Below are 18712 nucleotides of genomic sequence, written 5' to 3'. Positions count from 1 at the left end.
GAGGGGAGTGCCATGTCGACTTACTCATTTTGTTCTCACTAGCACACACAAGCTGGTAAGCAGTGTGTCTGTGCTGGGTGAGGGGTCTCTAGGGTGGCATAATACATGCTGCAGCCCTTAGAGACCTTCCCTGGCATCAGGGCCCTTGGTACCAGAGGTACCAGTTACAAGGGACTTATCTGGGTGCCAGGGTGTGCCAATTGTGGAATCAAAAGTACAGGTTAGGGAAAGAACACTGGTGCTGGGGCCTGGTTAGCAGGCCTCAGCACACTTTCAACTCAAAACATAGCATCAGCAAAGGCAAAAAGTCAGGGGGTAACCATGCCAAGGAGGCATTTCCTTACAATGAATGATATGTCCGATCCTCCCAGATGAAAGAAGCTCCACATCAGCCCTAGTAACCTCATTCCCTAGATGATATTGCACAATTTTATTCCTCCTGAAGATTAATTTGAGGATTTTCAGTTTGCCCATGACATCCAAACATAAACAATGTGTTTTCATGAGTTTGTAGGGCAATGAAGAGTTTCATTAAAATCAGTTCCCAGTCTCTATCATATGTGGAAACTGAATTCGAAAAGCTTGGCTCTCTGAGTGCCTAAAATAGCCACAATTTGTTGAAAGTACAAAGCTCCATATTCATCTGCTTCATATCTCGTGTTACCCAAAACCCATCTCCATTAATTCCTCAGCAGCTGATTCAGAGAACACAGACACTAAGCACAGCTCACCCTGGTCAGAGCGTAGGTGTTTGCAAAGCTTAGGTAAGACATAACACTCAATGGTTCCTTCTTCTATCAAGGAAGTAAATGCAATTCCCTGGGAAAAACAGATTGAGGCCAAAATGGTTGGTGTGATGAAGGTACCCAACATAGGATTTCTGCAACTAGCGAGTGCTTTCCATGTCATTTTAAATAGAAAGGTGTGGCTCTGGCAACTGGTTCAGGTAAGTGTTCTAAGTATGGACTGTGATGGAAATTCTCCCTCCAGCAAGAACTTAGATCACATGCTCAAGAGTATCGAAATGTAAAGTGACACCACTTGTTTACTAAGTTAACTAGACACTTGGCATCCTTATTTGTTCTAGGGCTTCAAGTCACTCGTTTCAGCTCTTTACAGAGAGCTTTCAACACTGTCAACCGCAATCACAAAGCTAGTCGTACTACCACTGTGATGGAGCTAACAAAGCTTACAGTAAAAGAAACTTCACCAACACCAAGCTAAAAAAAACATAGACAGAGAACTTTCAGCTCCATTTACTGCAACAGAATTAATTTGCCACAGGTGGCAGCTTCAGGGCGCCAGACTACTACAAAACATTAATTTGTGTTAAATAATCATATCCTGCAAATCTGGTTGGCATTCTTCTTTTTGCACATATGTTGAAGTTTATTTAGAAACCCCCACACAATACTGCAAACAAAACAGATAGTTGATTGAACTACTAAAGTAAATCCTAACCATGCTGCTAAAAAGGAACCAAGAAAAGCAAAGAAACCGAGGCTTCTAGTGCATGTATTTTTATAGCATGACAACAATAGGAAGGATGGAAACCCATACAAGAATTCAAAAAGCTCAACAATTTCACCTGGAAACAGTCTTTTTTTAATGGTTATCATACAGGGCTTTATCTTCGTACTGCAGTTAAAAGAAAATTTGGTTATTGTCAACCTTTTACATGCCTATATCTGCCTGATAATAAAAAGTACTACAAGTAACTGCCTTTCTCGGAGTCCAATTCATTACTGTCAGTTCAAAGTTTGCTAAGAATCTAGCAGCTGTGGGTACATACCTCAAGGAGCATAAGTTCCACTTCATTCTATACCTTGTCAATAGGCTTCAACTGATGAGATCCATTAGCAGTTTCAAGCTACCATAGTGGCTTTCCCCTGCACTGTTAAAAAAAAAAAAAAAAAAAAAGAAATCGTCTGTAGAAGCGCAACAGCAGATCATGATTTTTACATTGAAGTAGGGCAAGCCTCTATCGAAAGTCTTTCAGTTGACAAAGGGGATAGCAGATCTAAGACCTCTCCTCCCAAATGTTTATTTTTTTTATTCTTTTTTGGGCACTGTCAGTGTTCCTAAATCTCTCCTCTGATGTTTGCCCTTCTGAGTCATTCTGATACTTTATTGCAAGCCGCACAGGAGGCTGCTTCAACAGGCACTGGACAAACCAGAGACAGAAAACAGGCAAACGAGATGATAATGAGGATCACATCAACACACTAACAGATCCTGTAAACCAGTGGTTCCCAACCTGTGGTCCGGGGACCACTGGGGATCCACGAAGCCTTCTCAGGGGGTCCGCAACTGCTTAGAAAATTAAAAAATATTAATAAATATTGACAAATTAGGTCCCAAACTTCCAGTAATGACTCAGTGGGTGGTCCCCGGATTCCAATGATGATTCAGTGGGGGTCCCTGGGTTCCATTAGTGATAAAGTGGGGGTCCACAGAAGTCAAAAGGTTGGGAACCACTGCTGTAAACCAAGAGGGCCGTGATTTTTCCGTTCGCCCACAATGAAAGTTTTATGTTTGTGATATTCACAAACCACATCACTTTCTGCCATACGCATATTTAAAGAAACCAATGTTGTCTTATCCCTCTTGTCTCCGGACTTTTCCCCTTCGTGAAATGTATATATCCTTCATTTAAGCTGAGCCAGAACGTTTCTTTCCTGGGGAAAAAGCCTTGTTGCATGCCCTCAGGGGATCCAGGCTGTGGCGGAGAGAGTCAGGCTGTCATTTTAACTGACTCTTTTGTAGCATTGATACATTGTTGTACTGAGGACTGATAAAGTACCAAAAGATTTTAATTGCAACAAACCCATGGTTAATCAAGTTTTCTGCGCCACCCCCCCCCCCCCCCCCCCCCCCACACACATACACACTCTCACTCACACTGAATCCAGCAACAGAATGTGGAAGGTTTCCCATTATTGAATGTTACATGATCTTCTACTTGGGTAGAAACTGGAGCCTTCAGTTTTACAGATCAGCTATTCTTTTTTTTAAGATAAGTTATTAAGTAGTCAACACAAATTGAAAAAAAGGCATTGCAATGTGGTGCTGAGCTTTTTATCCTACCGTCCAGAGCATTCTGCGTCTATATTCCACAAGACGAATGGTTGCAACAGCGCTCCATAGGGGAGACCTGCATAAATGTATTTGCAGGGCAGCAACTTGTAAGAGCTACCAAATCGTCACCATGTGTTATTGCGTCCATCTGCAAGCAAAAACTGAATCCAGAGTGAGGCAAGTAGTACTGCCGAATCTGTTCATGTAATATGAGCCTCACCCCCTCCCCCCCCCACACACACACACACACACACACACACACAAAAGACTTCTCTCACCCCAACTCCGGTTCTACAAAAACTCGTACTGCTTAACAAGTTTGATTCAGGTTTTTAATCTATGAAGAATCCACTGTAGAAGAAAAAGATATATACTTGTAACTACAGTGCACCAATATTATAACTACTGTTGTGGGGGTGCCAGAGAGCTGCTGCACTCTAGTTTGGTTTCTGGCATCGGATGCAGCTATCAAACACCACACCCATATTAGAGCAATGATGTCATAGCTAAAAAATTAGGGAATGCATTGTATAATCTGACCGTCGGGTAATCCAGCCGTTCCACGGCCAAATACTGTGGGACACTAACTGCTGCGGCTGGTAACATGGAATTCTACTGCAAGCCGATAAAACGGTGGCCACTCTTCCTCAGCGACGAGCACCAAAGCATTGAGGAGAGCACAGTGGCACCTGCCAGCTGCAGAGTCTAAGGAGGCTTCCGCTAGAGCAGGGGCACGTCTGGGCATATATAGAGCTCTGGAGACTAGAGAAGAGACCATCACCCCCAAATTACGAGCTGCTGGGCTGTCCTGCTACGTGTCAGAGGAGGCTGGGAGGTGCTCGAGCCTTGGGCCGTGACATAGCCTAGATTGAGTGGATGCCTCCCCTGGGGGTGTGGTTCCAGTGGCCCTGGGACTTCATTAGGGGTGAATGCCCGCTGGAGTTGGGGGCTTTTGCAGTGTACGTTCCTCTGCCTCCCCCTGCAAATGAACAGGGCCTTGTAGGCCCAGTGATAACATACAGAGCAGAACGGCGATCCTGTGCACAGAAAGTTTGGGTGTGGGGCAAGATCGTGTTGGATGCATAAGGGGACTATAGACTGCACTGCTGGGGCAACGGGGCAGAGAGTATGGCATTCATCATCAGACCCCATGTGATATTGAGGAAGGACTGCCAGCACTGTACCACAGTAGATGATGCCTCAGCCACCAAACTAGTAAGTATCTGGCATCTACATGGGGGAATGGCAAGCGTGATCTGTTCCAGGTGGCAGATTAGGATCACTTTACCGCCATAGATATATCAGCTCAAATTTCTGACACTACAAGTTTTACTTCACAGTGTGAGGAAGTCAGACAGCCACTAACAAAAGCTACCTTTTAACCCTCACTGTGCACGAGAATAGCCACCACTGACGGTGGGCCTACTGTACTGCAGGACAAATCGCTGAAGGCAGGGAACAAAGATGACTTCACGAAAATACTCATGAGAGCCATGCAGGACAGCCTGCACTCCAACCAAAATATGGGCACGCTTAATACCAGAATTGACTCTCTCTCCTGTAAACTCAAGAAGCATGACACAGATTAGTGGAGACACAACAATGAATTTCAATGACGAAGGACAATCTAGAGGCATAACGTAAGTCAGTGTTGAATGTGGAGAATGTGAAGAAAGTTCTGCATAGAATTCCAGCAAAAAATGAGTACTTGGAGTAGAGATCTCGCCTAAATACAATTTGTATATTGGGGATTTCCAAATCCAGGAAAGCTGAATGAATATGGAGCGCCTACCACTGCCAACTTTTAGCTCGGAGGCCTTCTCCTGCCTGTTGGTTGTGGAGTGGTGACACAGATCATTGGCAGTAGGCTGCATCCAGGCGACACTGCTCGTCCAATTATTGTGTATCTCCTAAAACTTTGTGATAGAGTTGCGGTCCTTTGCTTGGCCCAAGAGAAACGCAAAATGTCCTCTTGATGGCCTTAATTTTGTCTCCTTCTTTCCAGATATTACCATTGCAGTAGTGGAGGCTAGGCACAAGTTCATCCCCACTAAGCAGTAACTCCTTAAAGCGAACATCTAGTACACAATGCTATACCTGGGCTGAAAAAGGTTCACCTCTCTCAGCAAGTAAGGTATCTTCCAGACACTGCAACAAGCTGCTGCTTACGTGAAAAAACGTCCCCAGGCGGACCTGGAATGCCGGTACCCCTGTGGAGCAGAAGATTAGTCTACTCTTCATGGCAACTACGACTAAGCGGCCCCATCAAGGTGCTGTTGCTCTCTGCACTTGGTTGGCTAGGAAAAGTTGTTTGCTTATATCCTTTGATTTACTTGAAAATTATGCTGACTGAAGTGAAATATACATGCTTAAAATATATATATTTTGCATAGTCCTGCCTGACAAAAGGGAACTTTTGCTTCTCCACAGTGCAATTGCTGGGTCTTTGCAGGTTTCTGCTGCTGAAAAATTTTCCTCCGACAAGCCCCCCCCCACAACTTGCCCTGATCCCAAAGGAATGCACAGATACTATTGTGGTACACAGAGGTTTCAAATACTATTGTTAATCATTGTTCATCTTCTTAAGTTTTACTTATGTATTACTGGGTTAGTTGACCTTGTTCATTAGGTTTGTGGGGAGAGGCAAAATGTCCTAGTGGTTGTGCCGGTAGCGAGAATGGGTTAGAGAGGGGAGCGATCTTCCCTAGAGAAACTGATGTGTGACCTACAAGAATCAGATTGTGTAACAGTGGTTAAATAGTGTTACACAATCTCTATGCGTGCTATTGCATTGCCCATCCTGCTGTGAGATAAATCTAATTCCGTGATTGATGCACAGACTAATTGAACCATAAAATGTTTGACAGGGAAGGTGAGAGCCCGTAGCAACTCTTGCAAGGTGCGGCAGGTTCTGAACTATTTAGATAGTCACCACTTAAACATTCCAGTGCTACAAGAAACTCACCTCACAACAAGCTTGGAATGTTGTTTGTCAACTAGATAGGCCTCCCACTGTCTCACTTCTTTTGTACTCCTCCTGTGCTCAGAGAGGCGGTAGCAATTCTTATAAAAATATGTATATTCATATTCCCTGACACTGTTATTGATAAGCGTGGTAGATATGTTATTTTATGCAGCATACTCTGATCAGTGAGCAACTCTATGGTCATTTGCTGTGGCCGAATACTGATGACCCCCGATTCTATAACAGCCATTTTTTCTGGCTGGTCATATAGCTTTAATGAAGATGGTAATTTTCCCTAAACTGCTATATTTTCTTTGCAAATATACCACTGTTGATCACCAACTCCTTTTTATGAACACTTAGGTCCCACCCAATTAAATTAGCTTGGGTGGGCAAGCAAGCTTGGATCAAATGAGACGCACGCAAGAACTCCATTACCTATGTGCTCCGGCTCGCTTTGCAGCATATTGGTACCTGCCATTACTTTGTTTATCGCATATCACAGAAGAGCGAGATATTGCAGTCCTCCCCCTCCTATCTAGAGTCCTTATTAGGCGCACAGATCCCCAAGCGTACACTAAGCATGGCAGATGTTACATGTACAATTACATCTTCGTATAGACTGAGTAGGAAGGCAGACCTTGAAGTTATCTACTTCCACCCATCTACCCATTAGTCACCACTCGCTGCTGTATATGACCTCTGAACCCAAGGCAGCCGCTCAGCCAGCCATGTAAGGTCTGCACTGGGGCTGTCTTCACAAAAACAATTTTCTCTCAGTGTCAGAATATATGTGAAATTTTCCATGCACACCCTTAGATATTTTCCTGTATTTCTGGCTGAAACGTACATGTAAAAAGACCCTATCGACCTCCCAGCTGCTAGTGGCCAGTACCATTAAACACTTGATAAGGAACATGTACCGTGCTGTCCAAGAGGGAAATACCAGAACAGATCAAACGGCTAAGTTGGAGTGAGAGAGGGGGCTGGAATGGAACGCCTGAGGGAAATATTGTGCGTAGATAGGATGACCACTTCAAATGCAGATTGTGTGTTATCCATTGCAAATTCTAACAGCATGCCTACTACACACCGTGTCACTCTGGGAGTTTAGCCTCATGGAGAGATCGCAGTGCAACTGATGTGGTGTACCAGAGGCTAATGTCATACACTTGGCTTGGTCTTGTATGAGGGCACAGGCCTCATACACAGAAAATGACTGCCCTCCCCACTATGATAGACACTGTAAGTCATATGGCACCTAAGATTGCCATCTTGGGCTGGATAAAGGAGGTAGCCACCCTGCGTAAGACATTTTCGCCCTAGCCCTGTACTGGCAATAGGACAAGTGGCATGATACTCGGATGGGGGAGATATCTGGAATTGTAAACAGTGCAAGACTCTGTAATCTATTGTAATGAGGAACTAGAATTACATTCTGAATTAATGCCACAGTCCTCCAGACCCAGGGATATCTTGAGCCCCCTTAGAACAGATCTACTCACTCACAGACCCTATTAGTGCATTCATTGCGAGGGAGGCTCCACTTGCACTTTTATTTGGGTTGCATTGCTGCTTGAGCTACCCAGTTTGTGTAATGTACCATAGTGACGTAGATTGATCGAACAGTTTGGAATTTGCAGTGACTTACAACCTTCACTGATTGGTATTTTCATGTTTATCCATTGTTTATTTATGTACACACACCATATTTGATGTTATGCAGGAAGGGGATGTGAAGTGTTATTTTGTTTTGCCATTTTGCCCATTAGCTTGTCACACAATCTCGTTGTTTCTTTGATTTCTCTGTTCACGCCTTCAAGTCCATGTATGACTGTTGATTTTGAAGTAATGTGAAGAATAAAAAATAAAAAAAAGCCTACTGTGGCAAGACTCTAATCTATTGCCTTTCCCTTGTTTGTCATTCGAGCTTCCTTTATGAACGTAGTTTGTTTGTGACACAGGTTCTTGGTGCCAGATTGTAATACAAACCACTATATTCAAGTGCATCAAGCTATTGTTACAGCTGTGAGTGCTTCGATATTTTTCCCATTTCATGAGAGTATTGACCTTTTACATCAGCTTGGATCAGTATTTAATGACCTTTTTCTTGCTTCGGTAAGTTGCCTTGAAGTATGCTCAAGCTATATCTTTAGCAGGCATTCATTAATAAACGTTAGAGTCTTCTGACCCTAGGTATTACATAAGAATGTTCTCAGCTTCCAGTGCAGGTTATTGTATTTACTGATAGCTATCTACCTTATCTGTAGGTTGGTTAGCAGAATCGTGGTCTTAGACCTGCCTTCTGTGATGTTTTTTGACACTAACCAAACTTTCATAAAAGTTTAATCTTGATCTCAGTTTGGTATTTAGACAGAATATCAGAAACAGAAATAATGTGAACCAAAATATTGAGTTAAGAAAATCGAGTGCACAAATATTGCAAAGCTAAGTTTCTATAGGTAAGCAAAGTTTTACTATATATACACCTCCACATAAATGTACCTTGAATATATATATATATATTTCTATACTTTCATATTTGCACTTACCTTCTCAATATTTTGGTACTCAATATTTTTGACACAATATTATGTCCACACAATATTTCTGTTTCTGATACTCTGCGAGTGAACCCTCAGTTATGCTTCCATCTTCTAGTCTAGTCAATTTAAAGGCATGGCCGAGACGTTTGTTGTATGTACAGGAAATATGGAACAAGGAAGTATGGAGAAAGATGGTAAAAGCACTCAATGAGTTCAAATACATTCAAGTGCTCTTCCAAGGTTAAGATATATTGATAAAACCTTAACTTATCCAAATATTGAGTCCTGTGTACATTATTATACACCATATGCCAGTATCAAGCATAAATAATAATTGTTTTGATTTTTGTTTAACCCACTTATACAGCGGTGTCTGTCAGATCATTAGATATTAAAGAGAGATCTGGATGTTGTGGTGGGACTTTATTTATATTTTAATACTATTATACACTTCTATGTAAAAATATGGGGTTCAGAGACATCTCTCAAATCCCAGCTGGACATAGGATAGATTCTGTGTTTTGTTCCAAAAGTCTAAACTGATTTCATGTAGTGCTTTGCATTCTTATACACTGAATGTCTGCAACTTGAAGCAACCTCATGTGGCTACTTAAAACATCACAAACAAAATAAAATATAAGATGGAGTTCTGCAGTCAGAAAACATAGGGGTGGAAACTAACCACTGGAAGGGTCAGTGCCAGTTAGTATTTAAAAAAAGCCATGAAACGTTCTGCACCTCATGATTGATCTTACCCTAAGACTGGTCTGCAAATAGTTAAATGATCTGAAGAATCTGGAGATGCCACAGTTCGCCCCTGCTACTACAGTCTTATCTCTGGATAGAGGATGTTTTTGTTAAGAAGTCTGTGTTGTCAACACATTTATCTTTTCTGACTGCTGACCAAAATGCAAGGCTACTACTCTATTGCCAATTGGATATTATATTAGGAGCACCATTGTGCCATCTGCCAAGAGAACTCTTCATATTCTGCCCAAAGATGGCAGCATACAACCCACACTGCATCAGTAAGGTGCCTTTTTACACTCTTTCCTTTTTGAACCTCCTTTGTAGACGTAGTCTGAAACCCGCAAAGAAAGATCATATGTGACTTCTCTTTGCAAATAAAATGTTGTTTTAATGTATGACTGTTCTAGGTATTCAGCTATATGTCCATTGTCTTAAAAAAACAAATGTGCTTTTTTTCCATTCATTGTGGTAATTCATAGATTTACCATTGTAACAAGGCCATAAGTGAAAAGGAACCCGGGTCATTAAAGTAGACACAAATCATCTGTCTCATATCAAAAAGGTTTTATAAGTAAAAAGTGTAAGTTCATAACGCATTATGCTTGGCTGATATTTTTCTGTACTTGATTAGGTCAGGAAGGCGCTATGTGTTCTTATTCAGCATAACCTTGTTGACTTCCAAGTTAATAAGCGTGGCTTTGTGGAATATGCTGCTCACTGCGACCGTGTTTTGCGGATTCTACGATATCCAAGATATATATACACAGCAAAAACACTGTATGGGGACACGGGTGAGCTGGTCGTGGAAGAACTGCTTCTGAATGGGAAGATGACCATGAGCACAACTGTGAAGAAGGTGGCAGACAGATTGACAGAAACCCTGGAAGGTAAGAAATGGCCGAGAAATTGACTGTTTGCACACTTACACTGCTATAGTCTTCAAAGTACAAATTTGCTTTATTGGCAATTTCAATAATACTTTGTCTTTTAACACACCAGAATGATTGCCACATTGCCCCTGATAAAGATAAATGGGCATTTTTGGTATGTGATGTGAATATACATGGCAACAATAATGGATTATGAACATTACATAATGGTGCATCAACATGTTTCCACCAATAAAAAACAATAACCACAAGTGAACGCTCAAAGAAGTCCCAAAAAAGTATTTTATATTGAAGTTGATTCAATTCTGTACAAAATACAATCCATTGAGTGAGCAAATTCTTAAGTCTGTCATTAGATGGGAGCCATATTGGGGTGTTCAATTTAATTTTATTAATATTCTTTGTTGGTTCGGGAGCCGCGGAACCGAGGCAGATTGAGCTCTGATTTGAGTTTTAGGATTGCTAACTCTTGTGCAACCATGTAGGGCCAACACTGCTCTTTTTTATGTTTTTAATTTATTGTTTCCACTGTTGAACTTCAACTCATTTTATTATACAAAAGCATCAGATCGGAGTGCATTTTCCATAGTCAACAATAATGGGAACCTTAATGCTTCCCCAGTGTAACCAGCTTTCCCAATCAAACGTGAGTGCCCCGTCCCCACTAAACACTGAAAAACTCACACTCCTCTTTCAATGTCTTTAGTAATGATTTACACCTTTTAGCTCTGTATGTATTGCTCCTGGGCAAACAAATCAACATTCCATCCTACCATCTTCTCTACCCAGTTTCTGGGCTCCAATACAATCCCAATGCCCAAAGGTTTTGTGAGCAAGAAAAAAATATAGTCTGACAGGAAATGATCCATCAGCGGTTTCCATATAGTCTGAGATCTCGTCCTCATGGCACATAAATCATGTGTGCTCATTTCCATGGCCATCATAGACCAAAGACTTCTCGGCCAGTTTGAGATGTCTGGTGTGTTTGGTTTTCAGTGTGCAGCTAATTTTTGTTTTGCTGCCAGATGGGTTTGTGAGATAACTGCCCACATTGGAAGTGTGAATCCCACTGTGAAGGACTAAGGTCCAGTATTGTTGTCAGAGGTCCTTGAGGAATCGCAAGGCTTGTTACTCTCTTTATGCAACACAAAATCTCTTTCCAATGTATTTCAGTCTAGGGCAGAAACACTACACATGAATTTGTATCCCCTCCATAGCATATCACCACCAGCACAACCCATCAGTATGTAGAAACGTAAATATGATTTTATAATAAGTTTCTCAGCCCTAGACGCTGTGAGTCGCACTCTGGATATCAGCCCACAAGCCCTCCGAATCTTCTTGTGACATGTTCTCTCCCATTATTGCCTATCAGCCCATTTATGATTAGTGGACCTGGACATCAGAGTGGAATGTAGGGAAGACATTGACCCTGGAAGAATTCCTAATGTGCAAAGAATTTGTCAAAGGGTGTTTGATCAGTGATTACTGCTGATTTATTATGAGGGGCTGATCGCCAATGTTGAAGCTGGAAATACTTATGCTGATCTTCCTTTCCAATGCCAAACTCCCTCCTACACTATGTGAATGTTTTTAATATTCTGGATGTGGACACGTCCCTCATTGTTATGCAGTCCCCTCTACTAAAGTTAGCAAATTGTTTTTCATCCAAAGCCGTGTAAACACCCACCATGTAGTGCAATGAACAGGAAAAGGTAAGTGGCGAGGCCCTCCCCTTTAGTAAGAGTTTCCCACACTTTCGTAGTCGGCCTGATCACATCTGAAACATATGCCGCAGTCAATCTTACTTGTCCTGGCAGCCATAAGATTTCCCACGGTGGCCTCCTCAAGATTCTCCATTCAACGTAAGCCCCATGCTTCTCTCAAAAGCCACGCATAATTATGCAACCATGTAGTACTGTTCTGTATCTGGTAGGCCGATGCTTCCAGACTTTATTCTGCTCTGCATAACCTTTCAGATGATACAGGTGTTACTATTTTTGCTGTCTGAATTTGTCTCAGGTGTCTTGTATTTTGGTTAGATCATGCTTGTGGATGACAACTTGGAGCGACTGAAAGAAATTAACTAATCTCAGACGAATGCTCATTTTTAGAGCTGCCACTACTCATCCATGAGATAAATAGGGGCCCCATTTAATTAGGTAATTTTTTATGCCCTTAAGGAGACTCTAGGAGTTAGCTTTATAGAGATCTTGAAGTGTAGATGTAATTCATTTGCTTAGATATTTAATGTTAACTTACACCCATTTAATGGGAGAAAGGGACTCAATCCTGCTTTTAGTTGTTTGGGTGATCTGGATAACCATCATTTCAGTTTTATTAAAATGAAACTTGGAAGCCTGACACCTCACCAAAGCACTGGACAGTATGAATGACAGCAGGAACTGAAGTCTCAGAGTTTGACAGCATTTGGAGGATGTCGTCCATGAAGAGATGTATTTTATTTCCATCCCACCAAAGTCCATGCCTCCAGTCTCCGGTATCTGTCTGATTATTAGCTTGCTAGTGGTTCGACCAAGAGGGTGAGTGTCACAAGTGACTTAAAAACTATTGGATCTGTCTCCAATGACTAAGACCCTTTCTGACGGTGCTGCCTGTCCTGACCAGTCATATTTCTGCATGTAGTGTCCTACTCCGATCTTGCACAAGACATGTTGTAGGAATGCCCACTCAGTGTCGTCAAACTCATTTTCTGAATTGATCACCAGTACCAGTACTACCAATGATCTTCTGTGGGATTCTTCAATTAAATGTAGGATAGGGTGGATATTATTGAATGCCGCCCTATCCTAGATCAGCCGAGACTGATCAGTCTAGTTGTCAATACATTTTGAGACCTATTGGCATTTCCATAAACCTTTTCTTTTAGTCTCGGTGTCAGCCCCTGTCTGAACCCACTGTCAATAAAAAAAAAAAAATCTACATGACTTCTCAAAATTGTCATCTCAATCATTAACACAAGGGTTTTGTTGTCCTTGTTTTGACTCTTTTTTGTTTTTTTCCCTCATCATCGCTAATGTTGTTTTAATGAGGGTTCAAGTTTGTCGCTGATGCATGATATCAGTTTGCTCAACCAGTATGGTTATCCATACTTTGTGTCTTTTAACCAGAAAGTTTAGTCCTCCTGTATTCCTTGACAAGAGCTTAACCATTGGGTAGTATTTTGATTGTCATACCTTTTAGGACTGGGTCCCTTGCCCTTCTGTGCAATACTGTATTTAGTGGGCATATTCTAATTCCACTGTGGAGTGTAGTTGGTGTTCAACTGTACCCCCTTCCCCACAAAGTAATACTACTAGGTAGTACATAATAAAAAACATTTCCTTACAGGTGAGTTATAGTGAGTGTGTCGGAGATAAAACACTTCCTGTGGATGTTCGTCAGTATTCCCTTGGTGTGATGAAAGGTGTTACTGCCTGTTGGCCCAGGCACTTCCTTCCTTCCACTGTTAACTTTATAGTGCAGGATTTGCCATCAATCATGTAGATGAGAGCAAAAGCTAAGGCTCATGGACTCTGAATTGTCTTTTTCTGAGTTCATCCTTAATTCAAGATAGGGTCTTTCGTCTGCAAGAGTAGCTTGGGAGATGTCATGGAAGAGTTGTATCATACATCCCTCAAAATCTATAGTTACTTGTGGATGGGATGCCCTGAGAATTGTATCTTTTGTACCTGATGAGATAATAGTTTTGCCACTATTGTAGGAAGCTGGGTTCTGGTTGCAGTACCCCCGCTGTTTACCTCCTTTTGATGCAGCTTTGACTGAAGTGCACTGGGTTCCTGCTCACCAGGTCCCCAGTGCCAGTGGTTCTTCCCCAAAAAAGGACACTTGGTCACTTAATCTCCAAGTGGCCAGGCCCTTTAAAACCTCTGTAAGTCCCTAGTAAATGGTACCTCTCGTTACCTAGGGCCTAGGTACTAAAGAAGGGTCCCTAAGAGCTGCAGCATAACTTGTGCCACTCTAAGAGACCCAGCACCAACCTCATGCTGACTGCTATTGCAAGGACAAGGTGCTATCTAAAGTGAAAATACGACATGGCATCCAGCATGTGTGCCATGTCCCCTAACTCTGTAATATTTGTAGGTCACCCCTACAGCAGACCTTACAGCCCTAAGGCAGGGTGCATTATATTACAGGTGAGGACATATTTGCATGAGCAAATATGCCCCTACTATGTATTTGCCAATTCTTAGACATAGTAAGTGAACAGGGAAGCCATTTCAAATACATGTGCTGGACACTGATCAATACAAGTTTCCCGGATACATGATGGCTTCACTGAACATAGGGATGTTTGGTATCAAACATCTTATATTCTAGTGGTGGATTTATTATTACTTGCACCCAGAAGACACAGTAGAGGTGTCCCCCCACCCCCCCCACCCCCAGTAAACCTATCAAGTGCTGGTGTGCTGACTAGTTCTAGTCAGCCTACCACCAACAGATAAGGTTCTGACCCCAAGGGTGAGAGCATTTGCTCTCTGGAGGTCAGAAAAAAGCCTTCTCTGGCAGGGGTGTTACACACCCCTCTCAACAGGATGACCTGCAAATCTGCATTCCAAGGCAGAAAGCTTCAAAGGAGCCTATTGCCTTGGGCAGGCCTCAAATAATCTTAAAATGTTACTAGACCTGCAGGTCGAGTAGCTTGAATAATCTACTCAACCTAACTGTAATGTACTTGACCTGGAAACGGGTCTCAAATTGTGTTATCCTAGGCAAACATTGTGTTTTACAATCGCCTTTTTTCTATTCTCACATATGAATGCACCTTCAAATATGTGAATTCAGCATTTCTGCTGTAAAAAAACAAAACTTTTATTTGATTAAATACACTAAACCTTTGCTCCCTGTATAATGCATCTAGCCCACATATAGGGTACACATGATACATGCATGTCTTGCCTCTTAGTTTACTAACAGCTTTGCCATCAGGGCAGGAATGTTTCTCAGTTTGTTTAAACACTCACTTTTAATAAATATATTACTAAAGCGCGATGTGGTAGCGCACTGTCATTTACAGACCGTAAACTTCCAAGAAATGCCCAAAAACCTTCCCACTAACTTGCAGCTTTACTGATACAACTATATAGTGTATTCAAAATAATCTGTGAAAAGTGGGTTTCAGAAAACATTTATCATTTGCACATCACCAAGTAAAGTGTTCTTACTTTTTTTTCATCCTATTAAAATATTTTTTTCATCACACAGAAGTACACAAAATGGTCTTTCACAGCTACTGAAATATATTTTGAAATGTTTGTAAAGTTGGCTTAGTTATATAAATTGTTGTGTGTTAGGAAACACCTGATACCAACAGCCTTTCATTTCACATAGGTTAGACAGTTCACCTTACAAAATACTGGAACTCTGCAGTCACAAGGAAAAGTATTTGAATTGCATGAAGACGAACTAACTTTTGGACTCTGTTTCTGAACACAGAGCAAATGTGACAAGAAAAAGATTTAAAGGCATCTTATTTCCTAATTCAGTTTCTGACTGAACAGAAAACCTGTTCTTTGTCCACAGGCCAGAAGGGTCGAGTGGAATCTAGAAATAGCTCGACCTCATAAAATAAAACTCGGCCTAGCGAGTTGTCGAGTAGATTTTTCGAGCCCTGCTTAGGTTTGAAGATTTGGCTCTCCTCAGAGGGAGCTACCGACCACCCCTGCCCCAGGGCCTATTTGGCACCGGGACAGGTGGGAAAAGTAGCTATACAGGAGGCATGTTGCACTGCCAGGCTGGACACACCCCTAGGGTGACCACCTGAAGTGAACACCGTCTTAAGAATCCCACCATCTTCTGTGTTATGGAATTTGGAATTCTGGGACAGGGTAATACGCACTGCCTAAAAGAAGTGGTCTTCTAGGGGGTGTAGAGACCCCAAGGTTAGGGAGCCTATTGGCTACTACCTTTCACTCCTGTTAACTTTCCTAAATTGAGTATTAGTAATATACGATCCCCTGATACCAGGACCTCAGATCTTCGCTGGACACAAAAAAAGGAGTGTCCAAGAAGCCTGCTGTGCCGAGAACCGAGGAGCACAATAGACTTGGCGCCAACCCTGCCAGCCTGCCTGCTGCATCCAACCCTCGTGGTGTAACTGACCTGTCCTGCCACTGCAGCCTCCAAGAAACTGGGAGAGCTACAAGTGCTTTGCAAATTGCCAAGAAGAACATCCTTGTAGGAGAGGAGCTGCATCTGCAGGCACCACTTGTAAAGCCTGGTACTCAGCCCCATTGGCCATCGGGCCCTCCGAGAGATCAACAAGCCAGGAGAAGACTGTTTGGAGCCCTGGAGGTCAGCCCGCCACTTCAAGTCCTGAGATGCTGACCCCCCCACTCTGAGGCTCCCTGTACCCATACCTGGGGTACTGGATTCCAACAGCACCAAAGCAGACCTACTGTTGAGGGACGTCGGGATCCAAAAGGCCATTCAGTAGAGTGACCCCACTGCCCTGTTTTCCTCTCTTCACCGGGTCACCAAGACCCAGAGCAAGCTCCTGATCACTGCGACCGGAAGCCTCATAGCACCTCTGCACCCGAGTCCCACAGCCCAAGTCCGAGGGAGTCAACGGTGCCCATGGGCTTCTGAGACCCTCTGGAGCTGAGCCCATCCCTTGGTTTGGCCAGACTGGACTTCCAGTTGCCACCTGCAGCCTCTTTCTGCAGGTCCCCCACCCCCCCCCCCCCCCTGCCCCCCCTACCCATAAGTGATTCCAGTCCCGGACCAGACACCAAAAGACACCTCTGCACCAGAACCCCACAGCCCGAGGAGAAGTGGACTAACGGTGTCCCCATGTGCCAGAGGTCCTCCAGAGATGAGCCTAACTGTGGGTTCCCCTGGACGTACCTTCCAGTCCCAGCTTGCAGCAACTTCCCGACCAGACTGTTTCCCATTGAAGTGAATGGGACACCTGACGCCCTAACATACCTCTGCACCAGGGTGCCCCAGAGCCTCCCTAGGTGATCTTTTTGTGTGGCCTGGGACCCTGCCCCATACTCAATTTGAGTCCTGGAGAAGAGACCCGTAGGTCGCTGTGAAGTGTCCGAATGCAGTACATATTTTTCCCTCATAGGATAACATTACCTTACCCAAAAGAAGTGTCAACTTTTGAAAACTCTAAAAATTCCTATCTCGAAGTACTCACTTTATTCCGATGATCTTGATATCTGAATTTATATAAAAATATGTATTTTAAAGTGTTTTTTTAAATTTATTTTTTAATATATTGGTGTCGGATTTCTTTTTTGAGTGTGTATGTCTCACTTACTGCCTATGTGTGTGTCTTTCATGCTTAACACTACCATCTGATATGCCTAACTGCTCACCCACACAACCACAAAAGAGAGCATTTGGGATGTCATTTGTGCCTCTGTAATTCCTTTGGGGTTTTCTTGGACTCTTTACACAGTGTCCCTCTTTTTGGTCCACTATATAAAGAGCCAGCTTCCTACAAATATGTCTTGTGGTCTTCTGCATGATTATGGTTTGGGAGGGCCCTCTCTGTGTGCATGTAAAATTCCAGTCTTTTGGAGGACCTGGCCAGCAGTTGTAAGAGTCGTGAGCAGGTGGCCACTACTTTTGGGCCCTCAATGGATTCTCTGGCATTTCATATACAAAGGTCTGTTGTCCAGGCCTTTGCACCGCAGTTTAATTTCCTCTACTTCTCGGTTTAATTCCCACATGGCCATCTGAGTCTCTTCAGCATCTGTCTCCATCTTCCCTATAGCATCCTCAGCATGCTTACCCGCTCCCTCACTGCCTGGATCTCCCTGTTCAGCCTGGCCAATGAGGTCTTTACCTTTGCCTTAACTGCCTGTAGTTGTTCCATCAGGGTGATGGTCAGCTTCTCCTGGATGTCGCCAGGCAGGAGAGCACGTCCTCTGTGGTAACTGGAGAAGAAACAACTTGTTTTCTATTAGCCATCCCTGCAATTAGAACTTGGGAGGAGTGGCCTGTTTCCTCGTCAGGTGGTGGCGAAATCTCTGTTTCAGGCAGATCAACATCCAAGGTCTCTTTGCAGTTTTGCTGCGAGGGATTTCCTCATGTAAGTCTAGGTGCAGGCGTCCTGCCTCCAGTACACAATTTCCCCAGTGAGCAGTAGGATCTCTGTTCCTCCCCATCTAGATAAGTTTATCCTGTGGTCAAAGCCGCACTCATGGCCAGTGTCCAGCAGACAGGTTCTATAGTTATATCTAGGTGCACCCCCAAAGTGTGTATCTCAGATTATTTTATTGCTCTTCTCAGACAGAGGCCTTTAGCCAGGCCGCAGGATTCCTGATCAATAGTCACTAATCACAGGCCCTCATTCTGTCAGTACCTCCAGAGCCCGAGGCGCAACTTGCACGCCAATAACACCTTCCATCCCTTACTTGGGGATCCAGTTGGCTCCCCTGGCGAAAGAGACTGTGACTCTTAATTACCAAACTTTACTCTGGCAGATCAAGAGACCTAACCCACTG

At 43.1% G+C, this 18712-nt stretch overlaps 1 protein-coding gene across 3 annotated transcripts in view; it reads left to right on the top strand.

The window, feature by feature from the left end:
• Positions 1-18712, top strand: part of POLR3C (RNA polymerase III subunit C) — a 177676-nt gene that overhangs the window by 52765 nt on the left and 106199 nt on the right. For 2 of the 3 annotated variants that reach the window (XM_069217943.1, XM_069217941.1), the window contains one exon: positions 9971-10226. In XM_069217943.1, the coding sequence (XP_069074044.1) occupies positions 9971-10226 (256 nt within the window). Of the gene's footprint in view, positions 1-5261; positions 5349-9970; positions 10227-18712 lie in introns of those variants that run through there. The other variant, XM_069217942.1, reaches the window with a different exon arrangement.

Source organism: Pleurodeles waltl, chromosome 12, assembly GCF_031143425.1.
Source record: "Pleurodeles waltl isolate 20211129_DDA chromosome 12, aPleWal1.hap1.20221129, whole genome shotgun sequence".
Classification (NCBI taxonomy): Eukaryota; Metazoa; Chordata; class Amphibia; order Caudata; family Salamandridae; genus Pleurodeles; species Pleurodeles waltl.
Note: the sequence above shows the minus strand (reverse complement) of the source record. Positions and strands in the feature narration are given on the sequence as shown.